The sequence below is a fragment of the Arachis duranensis genome, chromosome 9 (assembly GCF_000817695.3).
Source record: "Arachis duranensis cultivar V14167 chromosome 9, aradu.V14167.gnm2.J7QH, whole genome shotgun sequence".
NCBI lineage: Eukaryota > Viridiplantae > Streptophyta > Magnoliopsida > Fabales > Fabaceae > Arachis > Arachis duranensis.
The window spans coordinates 9,555,669-9,569,600 of NC_029780.3; the positions used below are offsets into that span (position 1 = coordinate 9,555,669).

The 13,932-nt window shown below is 32.7% G+C and overlaps 1 protein-coding gene across 1 annotated transcript; it reads left to right on the forward strand.

Annotated features, from left to right (window-relative positions):
- The first annotated feature begins 3,536 nt into the window (after positions 1-3,536).
- LOC107464652 (cyclin-L1-1) lies at positions 3,537-8,196 on the forward strand. The gene is given in 10 exon segments (XM_016083592.3): positions 3,537-3,961; positions 5,262-5,435; positions 5,580-5,661; positions 5,769-5,909; positions 6,028-6,197; positions 6,913-7,186; positions 7,385-7,697; positions 7,700-7,732; positions 7,822-7,857; positions 8,009-8,196. Coding segments are annotated over 9 exon segments (1,263 nt in total). The 5' UTR covers positions 3,537-3,961; positions 5,262-5,283; the 3' UTR covers positions 8,071-8,196.
- The last annotated feature ends 5,736 nt before the right edge of the window (positions 8,197-13,932 follow it).

Here is a 13,932-nt window from a genome sequence, read left to right on the forward strand (position 1 = left end):
TAATGAAGACAATGATAATAGTAATGAAACGTGGCTGAGTTGAAAGGTGTTTGATGATGAGGTTGGCTATAAGAAAGAAGAATAAGGAGAACTGAGTTAATTATGAACTTTGAATAAGATATGATGAGATTAATTGAGATATATGAGACCGGATAAGATGCAATGGCATTGTCCACTAGCTCCGGGTAAGAGATGAGGAAGAAGAATGAGAAGAATGATTGAAAGTGATTATGAGTATTATGATTATGATTATGAATTATGACTGTATGTTCTGTTCCATTCTTGTTACATCACTTTCTCTCTGTTTGTAAAGTATATTGGGCACTATATCCCATGAGTGTGTCGGACACTATATCCTAAGAGCGTGGCGGGCGTTATATCCAAAGAGTGTGGGAGTACTTTACCATGGGAAGTGTGTCAGGCGCTATATCCCATGAGTATGTTGGGCACTATATCACAAGAGTGTGGGAGCATTTTATCCCAGAAAATGTGGCGGGCACTATATTCCATGAGTGTGGCGGGCACTATATCCCAAGAGTGTGATGGACAGTATATCCCAAGAGTGTGGAGCATGTCAGAGAGACGATATCTGGGTTAGCTGCCGGATGTGTCACTGGCAAAGTAACCGGCACGTGAGCTCACGGTCAGTAGACAGACATACATGATGTGCATTTATATATTTTGCTTGAGTGTGCATTGTTTTGGTTTTTCTTAACTGCGTATCCCTGCTTATCTGCTACTTGTTCTACTTGTTGTAACTGCTATATATATATATATATATTTGTGCTTTCCTTGTTTATTTTGTATGTGTTTGCAACTGAGAGATCCTTTGTTTGGTGGAGAAGTGACGAGGGTTGTTCCACCAGTGTTTCAGATGGTTGGAAGAAAGAGAGAGAGAAAGTGAATTGTAGGGTTAGAGTTTAATGAGATAGAAAGTGAATTGTTGAGTTAGAGTTAGATTGGGACTTTGACACCCTAGAGAGTTTACCAAATTTATGGTTTAGTTTAATTTTAAGTTTAAATCTGAGTGTTGGAGTTCTAGGAATGCCTCTGGCTTTCCTAGGGCCTTTTATATTAACTATGCGGGCACCTTTACTATACTGAGAACTCTCGGTTCTCATTCCATACATATTCTATTATTTTCAGATGCAGGACATGAGATGCCACGTTGAGCTTGCTGAAGACTCTTTGGGAGTGAAGAACTTACTTTTGGAACTTGGTATTTGTGTTTCTAGTTTGTATATAGATGTATATTCTCTATTGTTATATTTGTATTTGTATTTTGTCCCTCTTAGAGATTGACTATGGAGAACTGGGATTTGTACACTTGTCTCTTTGGTTCTCTGTTTAAGTCTTCTATCCCATCGCCTTTCAAGTGTGACGCATTTTTAGTCTGGTTTTGATCATCTTTTCTTACAAGACTCCTAGTTAAACTATTTTTCATATAAATCTATTTACGTATTTTTTGTTTTAGAGGTTGTAGCGCCCCATCACCTTTAATTTACGTTCTAGGCGTAAAGCTCTGTGTGGTAGCGTATTACACCATTGGTCAGACAAAGATTGGCTACCGAGTATGTGAGTCAGTTGACTATTAGGCATTCATCATTGAACCTATCGAGGTATTTTCTCGTGGATTCATCTTGTCTTTGAGTGATTTTGAGTAGGCTGATCGTATGTTTTACTTTGGTGATCCTGGTGGTGAATTGTGCCATAATCTTTCTGGAGATGTCATCGAAACTGGCTATGGAGCCGTTGGAGAGGGCATTGAACCGTTTGATCGTGGGGCTGGCTAGGGTTACCAGAAAGGCCCTGCATCGGACCCCATCGGTGGCTCCCTCTATGTTCATCCTGGCCTCAAAGGCAGTGAGGAGCTCCTGTGGGCCCTTTGTCCTATCATATTTCATATTAGTGGGCTTGTCAAAACCCTTTGGGAGTTTGGCTTTCAGGATTTTCTCCGTGAATGGGGTGGCTCCCACTATCACTTGCTCATTTCGTGTTCGCTTGGCATCCCGACGATGTCGTTGATCGTCCTCGTCGCGTTGGCATTTCGGATCCCTGGAAACGCTGTGGTTGCGTCATTTTTCGTGTCATTGTTCGGGTGATATGTCGTTCCTAGTCTCACGATGGGATCGAGTCTTAGAGGTTGCTTGACTTGCGTGTTTCGGGTGGCATCGCTCCTTGGACGTGACTTGGCCTTTGAGGTTTTGCACTTTGAGGTAGAGTTCTTGGATTATCTAGATGGCTTTATCTCCTAGACCGTTGGATGCTCGAGCTTTATCGGGCTGCCGATCGTTCTCCTTTGGTTGTGGCCTATCAGGGGTTGGCTAGCGGTGCACGTCGCTGGTTATCCTTCCGTGGGTAAAAGGGTTGCTATCTCGAAGTTTAGGAGTTAGGCTTCGCGAGTTTGAGTCGTGGTGATGGCTTGAAGATTGCTCCTTGAGGTTCTTCGTCATGCCTCCACGACTTGGTAGGTCCCTACAGATAGCGCCAATGTACTAAAAGTATCTGGTACGGGTAGTGGGATGGATCGGAGACTTGCGAGTCGAGGCGGTTGCGGATCATCTGATTCTAGCAGTGGAAAGTGGTACCTGCAAAGACACTTCCACGTCCAAGTCAGAATGAATATGAAAAGTATAAAATGTGTAGAATGGATAACATCCTTGAGGGGCCTTTGACTCCCCTTTATATAATTTGGGGTAGTTATCTTATCTTATCTATTAAGATAAGAGGAATATTTCATTTTGAATGTTTGTTAGTAATTGTAGGGTCGATTCGAACTGCAATAGAAGTCAAGGTCCAGTTGTCCAGGTTGAAGGTTGGTCCAAATTAAGGACCGGGAACCAAGTCTATAACAGTGACCAGTATAAATGAAATATTGTATTTGGTAAATAATTTTTTGTTGTTGGTCACACAATTAAATTCTAAAACAAAAATATTTTATTAAATATGTTATGGTGACTATGTCATTATTATTAAAATTAAAGTTATATTTTTTAATATTTAAATTATTTTTTAGTTTATATTTTTAAAAAAATATTGTTTAACAATAAAAAATTATTTTAAATTTAGTAATACTTTTTAAAATATTGTAATACTTGTAATCGTAATTCGTATTAGCCCTTGTGAATAATGTGTTCATTTAATACATTAACTTGCTGCAATTTGAATTTCTCGTTTAGGTTAAAGTTTTCAGAAGCTTGACTACTGCTTTTAGATCTCGAAAATTTTTAAATTGAACTTGTTATGATCGTTTTCATACGGATATAAAAAGTCCGTTAAATTTATAAGATGTCTAATCAATCTTAATTACATGATATCTAAATAAAACAGATCAAATTTTTATAAATTAACGTGCAAAATCAATATATTATTTATAAAAATTAATTTAGGAATGAACGTAAATTAATATAATAAATTTTGAAATATAAATTAAATCAATTATAATTTTAAGATTTTAGTTCGACTTCAAATTTTAAAAATTAAATTGAATATTAACTTTATATATATAAATATAAATGAAACCCCAGGAAGTCTCAAGTCTCTCCCAAGGCCCGACCAAAAATTTCCCTCTGTAGTGGTGCGACCAAGTTAGACAGAATCGGCGGAATCGATAGTCTGCCGGCGAGCCACGTCTGCGGAAGAAGGCTTGCTCAAAAGATTGTTTACCGTGGACCAGTGCAAACCCGATCCGAAATCCAGACCCAATCGGTGGAGAAGAATTAACCCTAGCCTCCCTAGGTTACTTGCTCCATTTTCGTCTCTCTCGGTCTCTACCCTCTCTTCTCCTTTCGCCGTCGCCGGAGATCGTCGCTTCGGTGCTCTGGCTGAGGCACCAGTGCAGCCGGTGCTCCCTCTTCCTCTGGTACTCTGCTCTACAGTGGCACCGTGCCTCTATCTCTCCAAATCGTCGCCGACTCGCTCCTTCTCTCTCCACCCTGTTGCTTCCGCCACGTCGGTTAAGGTAGGTTTTTTTCTGCTATGCTTCTTCCTATTTCTACTGATTCTGCTCTGTTATTCTTGGGGTGGATACAATAGTGATGGTGTTATAGTGCAATCAGTTCTTGCTTCTTGTGATGTTTATAGTGATTTGGTGTTTAAGGCTAGGTTTGTGCTTTCTGATTCTTCTTGTTACTGCTCTGCCTGTTCCCTTTCTGATTTGGTGTATAAGGGTCTTTGAATAATCTTTCATTTTTCTGTAAATTTTGTTTTCATTTTCTTCTTGTTTCCCAATTTGCCTGTTCATCGTTAATAGATTGTAGTAATGTTGAGCTCCATTCAGCTCTTGATGCTGCATTGCTTAAAAAATCAATCAATATATATAGACTCCATTTTTTTTCTCTCTTCGTATTATTATTTTTTGGTCCAAAAGACTCAAAAGTATTTATTGAATATACTTGAATGATCACGGTGAAACTTATACTATTGTTGTCTTAGAGGAGTAGAAAACGATCATCATCTTTCATCATCTTTTAATTTGTTATCAACACTTGTAAATTGTAATTGAAATTAATTTTATGTTGTCAAATTTATATATATATTTGAAGAGTAATGTTTACGTTCCCTCTTAAAAACTAAGAGTTCACTACCTTGAGTGCGACTTTATCTCTCCCCGCCTTGAGACTTTGGTGAAGCTGCGGGTTAGGCAGGTCAAGATACCTGCAGCCTTGGCTCTCTTTGGCTCTTACTATAACTGGCAGCTCTCCCTCACTCTCTCTCATTGTCATTGGCAACCATATGTTCCGGTTATTTTTAGGGCTTTGTTGTTGATGAGTATTAAATCTAGGGATTTCTTGTTACTTGTGTTTTTCTTCATCTTTTTCTATTTTTATTTTTTTTGAAGATGATAATTTCACCTTGGTGAACCCACAACATGTATATCATCAGCAGAATTCTAAGAATACATCTACTAGTAAGCTAAAATATCCTTAATTGATGTTTGTTAGCATCTTTTTACATTATTATGTCCATTAGGTTCTCTGTGATCTAAACTTCTATTTTCGTTCATCCCTTGATTCAAATTCAGGATCCAACTCCTTATACTTCTACAGTTTTATTTACTATAACTTTTTGTTGGCAAAGTTTTGCTTCCTCTCTTTATTTGAAATTTCATTTCTTTTAAGGAAAATTGTGGTGTACACATCAGTGCCTAACTGCCTGTGCAATGCATAGTTTGTTATCATAAGATACCTCTATGCATCACTGTGATCCACAAAATTTTCTTCAATTCTCAATTAGAGTTTCGTTTCTGTTCATTCTTGCAGCTAGTTGTTCGGGTAAAAAGGGATGATCTACACTGCAATTGACACATTCTATCTGACAGATGAGCAGCTACAGAATTCACCATCCAGAAAAGATGGCATAGATGAAGCCACTGAGACCACCCTTAGAATCTATGGCTGTGATCTCATTCAAGAAAGTGGCATCTTGCTTCGGTTGTATCCTTTTAGTTATTGTTCTCACGAATATTCCTATTTACTGTTTTAATTTTCTGCATATTAGTATTGATTGATTTCTTGTGTTCTGCCTAATCTTAAATTATGTATTTGATTTGGATGGATTTTCCCTTAATTGTTTGGTAGACCACAAGCAGTCATGGCCACTGGGCAGGTTTTGTTTCATCGCTTCTATTGCAAGAAGTCATTTGCAAGGTTCAATGTGAAGGTCAATATTTTCTTATTGACTTACTGTATATGTTATCTGCTGTTTTTGCTCTCTCTATGTGCTTCCTGATTTGAAATGATAAAGATAATGATGTCTATTTTCTGCAGAAAGTGGCTGCAAGCTGTGTGTGGCTTGCTTCAAAACTGGAGGAAAGCCCTAGAAAAGCAAGACAAGTAATCATAGTTTTTCACAGAATGGAATGCAGGAGGGAGAACCTGCCAATTGAGCATTTAGACTTGTATTCCAAGGTCAGAAGCCTTCTGTACCTCCAGTAAACTGATTCAATCATATGATGTGTGTATAATATCTCAGATTCTCAGTAATTTCTTGTTATTTGAATACTTTGTTTTCCATGTTTATGAACAGAAATATGTTGATTTAAAGATGGAGTTGAGTAGAACGGAGAGACATATTTTGAAAGAAATGGGGTTCATTTGTCATGTTGAGCATCCTCATAAATTCATATCAAATTACCTTGCTACACTTGAAACACCACCAGAATTGAGGCAAGAAGCTTGGAATCTAGCTAATGATAGGTAAATAATTGCTGATTGTGTACTTGTCTATGTGAACATACATATGTATGTCTCACTTCCATGCTATTAACCACGCTTTCTTAGTAACACGAGTTTCAATTTTGAAATGTCTGCATCTAGTTCTAGTATAGCTCCAGTTTAAATATTTTTTTTATAATGATTTGTACCATTGTACTGGACTACTGGTGTGCCCTTTACGACTTATAATAGAGATATGGATCTTAGACAAAGTTTTGCTTGATGGTTTTTGGTGAAAACAAGTTATTTTGAAAATGTAAATATGTTTTGACGAATATTTTGTCTAGGCAGGGGAATAGATTTGGCTAAACTTTATTAGGATTTAGCATATGAAGTTCCAAGGTTCTTTTTAAGCTGTTGAACCTGTTCAGCAAGTGCCGTACTTTCTAGGCTGAAGATATGGGTAAGTATGATTGTAAGACATGTGAAAGCGTCACTGGACATTCATGGTTTTCATTTTGCTGTTAGACCTGTTGAACATGATGCTTCTGAAGTCGCAAAATTTTGTGTCATAAACATTAGAAACATTTTATTCAAGCATCTGGATTAGAGTAGAAGTATTGTTCACTCATCAGTTGCTTATCTTTGCTAGTATCTTCTATTATGGTTTGTATTAAACATCTTTTATTAGAACTTTATGGTGATTATTTCTTTTAATTAATTTTATCGTTCAATTGCTTTCTGTTTTCTTGTGCAGTCTGCGCACTACATTGTGTGTTCGATTTAAGAGTGAGGTCGTTGCTTGTGGTGTTGTGTATGCTGCTGCTCGTAGGTTCCAAGTACCCCTTCCGGAGAATCCACCATGGTGGAAAGCATTTGATGCAGAGAAGTCTGGGATAGACGAAGTGTGCAGGGTTCTGGCTCACCTTTATAGCCTACCTAAGGCACAATACACACCAGTCTGCAAAGATGGGGACTCATTTTCATTCTCCAACAAATCCATAGAATCAAAGTCTCAGTCAACCCCTAAGGTGATGCCTGCTATTTTGGTTTTTGGTTTTTCCACATTTAGTATTTGCCTTTGTAGAGTGCAGTATCAGCGTCAGTTCAGTTCTCACTTCTCAGTTATAAGATCAATAATTTGCTGTGTGGATTTCGTAAAGCCAGTATCATTTGCAATACGACTAAAGTTTTGATCCAACAATTTTTTAATTACTGCCAACTTGCAGGATGTTCCGCAAAGTAGCCCGTTAGGTGATGCTGACACTGCAGTTCCAAAGGGTGCTACTGGGGAAGCCGATATTGAATCGGTTGGAGGTGCATTGGCTAAGCAAATTGATAAGCTGAGGGAATCCAAGAAATCCGATGATGAATCCAAGAGTGCAGCAACAGAAGGAGGAGCAAGAGATGAACTCACGCTGAAGTCCAAGTCTGACCGTAAAATGGAGGCCAGTGGGGATATTCGCCGGGATAGGGACAGAGACAGGGAGAGGGACAGGGACAGAGACAGGGACAGGGACAGGGACAGGGACAGGGACAGGGTCGTCGTCGATCCAGGGAGAGATCAAAGGAAACGGGTATTTTTTATAGTTTTTACTTTTGTCTTGAATCTTATTTTATTTTATTTTGGGCACTTAGAATAGATAATTTCTTGTATTAAATGCAGGACATTCAGAGAAGTCAAAACACCATTCATCACGTGGTATGATTAAGAATCTGCATGAGTTTATTTATTTATTTTATTTTATTTTTTGGGCTTAGCGACAAAACCCCCTTTGATGCGGCGGTGGCGGCGTCGTCATCATCATCATCATCATTATGATTATTATTATTATTATTATTATTATTTTCAGATCGTGACTATCATGGTTCCTCCTACCCTTCAAGGGAGAAAGAGCGCCATAGACATCACTGACACTACTTGGAAAAATTTTCAAGATGTACCTGCCTTTGTTGTCTGTAGATCCATCCTTGCTAATTTGCTTGTAACAAATTTTATTACCAGTACATATTTTAATATCCAAAACTGCTTATTTTGTTATTTTCATTGACTTTGATTAATTATTAATTATACTCAAAATTAAAAACACACCACTAAATAGAAAGTAGGGAGTGGATGCTGTTATTCCAATTTTGATAATATTACTCACATACTTGTTTAATACTATGGTGGTTAATTGTTCTGCCGAAAATGTGATTAATATACGGGTAAGATTGATGATATTGTGTCTGATTTTTTAACCATATATCTGGTAAGATTTTGAAATAGTGAATATTTAGGCTCGTAAATTGAGGTTAGTTATAATTCCTTTCTTAAATGACACCTATTACCATGCTACCAAGTCCTTGTAGGAAGGTTTATAAGCATGGATAGCATCAGGGCAAGACAATATGAAGTGCTTTTTCATTATTGTTGGTACACCCATCATCGTGACAATATACAGCAACCTTAGGGTATTCATTATCATTAACTAATTTGCCTTACAGCAACCTTAGGGTATTCATTATCATTAACTAATTTGCCAGGGAATTCAGATAACACTAAATGGTCATGCCAAAAACATGACCTCTATTTGTGCTCCAATGTCATTCTCCAAAGAGGCATGCTAAGAGGAGGTTTGATAATGATTATCAACGAGTTACTTACTTCTCCTTATAAAATATGTATAAGGTGATTCTTTTATATTTGGTTTGCTGCTAGATAAATATGTATTATGTATTCCGGTTAACAAACACAACATATCCACGACCCAAAAAAAACACTCAATATATATCTCTCTTGTTCGTGTTGTTATCACATAGAACTAGTTATTTACACGAATTTGTATAATCCTTTAGTTGTATCATAGATTTTTATTTTTTTTTTGAAAAGTAGTAGATCATATTTCATTAATTTTTAAAAAATAAAATATAAAGATGTCTAAAAGTAAGATAGTATAATAAAAGGTGGGAATTTTCCGAAATAATATACTGAAGGTATTTATCCAAATAGTGCATGATCGAAAAACTAAAAAGAATCTAAAAGAAGAAAGAATAAAAATATGAAAGAATAATAAGACGAATTGAAAGAAACTAAGAGTTTGTTTTATGAAGACAACGATCTAAAATAGGAGTTCTTAAGATTTTATATAACAATTTTGACAGAATTTGCAAAAATAGCAAACAATATTAAAGTAGAACGTTCAAAGACTAAATGATTACTAATTTTTCAGCAATTCTAATAAATAATGGTAAACAATTGAATATTTCGGTCAGCATTTTTTAACTAATTAAATATCTCTGGTGATGCAGGTTTATGATGCTGTATTTTTTACAAATAATATGGTAATATAATAATATTCCCAGGCTTACCGAAAGAATATTCTTAGGATATGTTGTTTTCACCAAAATTTTTTAAACAGCCAATGCAAGATGAGTTGTGACTAGGACTAGATATTTTTTTTCCCCTTCAAATAGTGTAGCCATTTTAATAGCAATTTTTTTTCATATAATAAATACAGAAAAGAATATGAAAGGAGCTTATTCTTTGTTAATTAAATATTGATGATTGATCTTTCATTCAGCATTAAAAATAAAATTTTGAATCAGTTGTCTATTATCTTATTTGTTGATATCTAAGTCTTCAAAAAATTATAAAAAATTAATTAAAATTGGATGAAAATATAAAATTTTATAGAATAACTAAATTGAAAAGTGAGACTCAATTGAATTTTTAAACTTAAAAAATTGTCAATTAGACTAGTGAATTTTATAACTTTGAATCACGTCAGTCTTAAACTTTTTGCTTCATATGAATGTAAGTTAGAATACATAATCACATTTACATTTACAAGACAAAAATAACTAAACAAAAAATTAAAGCAGTCAAGAAACGTATTTTTCATGTTTCAAATACCAAATCATATTGACGTCATTAACAAAATGCTAATAGTGACGTGCGATGTTCTTAGAATGGTAATGAAAGATCTTTTTTAAAGCGGAAAAAGTAACTGAAATAGGTTAGGATAGAATAGGGTTTGGATTTTATCCTAAATCTATCTACGAGTTAAAAATTTTATTAAAATTCTATCTTATCTTATCTGTGAGTTGAGAATCTCTCCGTTCTAATCCTATTCGCATCCTAACATTTTAAACCATACCCTATCCTATTTTATCCGCAGAAATATCAAATTTTTTAAAGTAAATATAAAATTCAATCATTTCGAATTTTATACATATTAATAACATGAAAAATTAAAAACTAATACTCTAAATTACTAAATTAACTTACTAGTTTAGTAATTATTCACTTATTGTAAGTCATTACATAAAGGAGATTGTGGGTTCAATTCTCACATTTTCATTATATATTTAATTATTATAAAATATGTGTAATATATGAGGTGTGGGTAGGATCCCTAAACCCGGTCGGCGGATTAGACCGAATTTCGGCCGGCAGGTTGGACCGAATTAGGTAGTAGGATATGAATTGGCAGCCCACATAGTTTGATTAATCCAAAAATCAAACTTGGTTTTGAGTTAGTTAAAAATCTGATTTTATATGATAAAATTGGTTATTAACCAGTTAGAAAAATTAAAAATTAGTTTTTAACCGATTATAAAAAAATCAATTTTAAAAAATAACTTTTTTTTTAAAACCAATTTTTACATAGAAAAATTAGACTTTTAAAAAAAATTTTAAAATCGGTTTGTATAAAAAAATTAATTAACCAATTTAAACACAAGAGTTGCATCAAATTTAGTTTTGGTTTTCGTTAATCAATTAAAAGTTGATTTTTAAAATTTGGTTTTGGTTAACCACTTTTAATAATATGAATATGATTTTTAAAATTATTTTATTAAATTGGTTAACTAAAATGTGTTTATAATTTTTTAACCGGTTAACCACAATTTAATTATTTTATGTACACTCTTAGAAGAGAGGGTGCCTTTGAACAGAAACTTTTATTAAATAATTATATCTCTATTTAATTAATCATTTATATTATTTATTTATTTTATTTATTTAAAAATAAAAATATTAACCAAATTTAAGTTATCTATTTTGACTGTTGTATATATATGTTACATATATAGATGATTTAAGTTGTCTATTTTGATTGTTGCACATTATACGACCGTTGTATATAATGACGGATCCAAAAAATTTATATTGGGAGGTAAAAATAATAGACATTATTATTAAAATATATATTAATTTAAATTTAAAAATATAAAAGTGCACATTAATTATTTGAATACAAAAAAAATAAAAAATTACATTAGCCACTAACTTTCTGCTTTAAGTCTTGAAGGTATTTCTCTTTTTTTTTTCATATTTTGAAAATGTTGAATAATTGTTTCATTATTAATTTAATTGAATGTCGCTCTTTCTATATATGTAACCAAACAATCATTTAATTACTCATATCCCATTCGATTACGAAATCGACTCTTTATAATATTCATAACAAAATGTTCTCTCAACTGATATCGTTGGTAGAAGCAAAGCTAATTTCAACAGAAAAAATACCAATGAATAAATAATATGCTTTTTGTCTCAACTAACTTTTGAGATAGTCCACTTATTCCATTTATATTTGAGAATTGATCATCAAGAAGCATATTCAATATAAAATTCTCAAGTTGACTATCAAGTGCCAAAAGTTGAGTAGAAGAGAATTCATGTGAATAAAATTCAGCTAAATGGAAAGCAACTTCTCCTTATCAAATGCAAAAAACGAGTTAGTTAGATTCAAACAAGCTATACAAAAAAGTAGCTCAGTATTTACTTTTGTAAAATGATTGTTAAACTCTTGAAGTTGTCTATCAATCACTTGATAAAATAATTCAACTTGAAAATAATGCAGATTTGAGACCTTTTGGATTTTGTGCTTTGATCTTTCTTGTGTTACAAATATGTCATTTGCTCTTAACAGAAATGTCTTGAATTTCATGAACTAAAACAACAAATAAATCATCTCCAAGATCATCAATAATAACTTTAGTAGTTTCACTTGCAGTAGCTCTAACAATATATTTTTGAATTTTTGGTGCTACTAGCTTAAGGTTTTCACAAACATTTTTGAAAACACGATCAAACTATGTATTATGTTGACCAAGGAAGTCAAGAAGTTCCAAAAAATTACCTTGATTGTTTGAATTGTGCGATTCATCATCACCACGAAAGGCCAATCCTTGTCGCAATAAGAACCTAATGTACTCAATTGTTGCTGTTAAGTGAGTTCGGTAATCTCTTTTAGCTTGGTATGAATGATTTTGAAAAACAACTTTAATATGTTGCTTTTGCTTCATGAGTGCTTCGCATTTTCTTCAAATTTGATTATGAGCACTATCATAATTTCCAACATGTGTTTGTAATCGCTCATTCTTTTTCCAATTTGAAAAGCCCTCTTTTACAAAAGCATCACCACTCGCACCATGAGGTTTCATAAGATAGCAATAGAGACAAAAGACAACATCTTTTAAAATACTATATTCTAACCAATTGTCAAATTCATCAAACCAATCAACATTAAATCTACGGAGAGAAGTTCCAAAATATGTTTGTGAAAAATCATGTTCTCTTTGTTGACAATGACCTTTTTGCAAATAAACTCGTCTAACTTCATCTCTGTCATTTGGATCATAATTTGAAATTTTGAGTCGTCGTCCAAAATTAGCTACCAGACTTTTCACATTTAATTCTAAGAACTTCTTTTTATTAGAAGAGATTAATGGAATGACTTTAGATTCTAGTGGTAGCTTTCTTTTAAAATATTTTTCTATTACTATTTCTAAAGATAAAAAACTTATATATAAATATATATATACTTTTTAAATTAGTAAATCGATCAATTCACTTTAAAAATTTATATGCAATATAATTACATATAATAGAATAGAACGAAAGATAAACAAATAAATAATAAAGATCACTAAATTGAGAATAAAATAAAATATATAAATTCATGAAAAGAATGAAAAAATAGATTAATACCTAAACTATAATTATTTAAATTAAATTTTGTAATTAAAAATATTAAAAAGAAAACAATAAAATTAAAAGATATATATAATCATAAAGAGCTATATAAAATAAAATACAAAATTTAAAATCATCAAATAAATATATGTTATATATAATATAAATAAATATACAACCAGGCACGGACCCATTGCTTATGAATGGGGCATTTGTCCCCAATTTTATTTGATATTTTTAAACCTATATATATATATAAAAGCTAAGCCTAATTATTAAAAATTTAAATTTATTTTATCTTTTTAAGATTTTGATTATTAATTAACCTAATTAATTTTTTTTTGTTTTTAAATTCTAAATCATTTATTTTTTTAAATTTTTTTCTTAGTTTCATATTTTTAACCTTCTTTTTCTATTATTTATTTAGTGGTCATCTTCGTCAACTCATTTATTCTCTTAAACCTTTTTCTTAGTTTCATATTTTCAACCTTCTTTCTCTATTCCTTATTTAGTGGTCATCTTCATCAAAAGGTAAATTTTAAATTCTCTATTTTATTTTATATAGCTCTCTATGACTCTATGTATCTTTCAATTTCATTGTTTCTCTTTTTGATATTTTCAATTGTAAATTTTAATTCAAACAATTATAGTTTAGGTATTAATCTATTTTTTCATTCTCTTCATGAATTTATATATTTTATTTTATTCTCAATTTAGTGATCTTTATTATTTATTTGTAGTCTCTTTAATATTCAAATATTTTAAATATATAATTATATTTTTTATTAAATTTTTACTCTTAATTTTGTATAA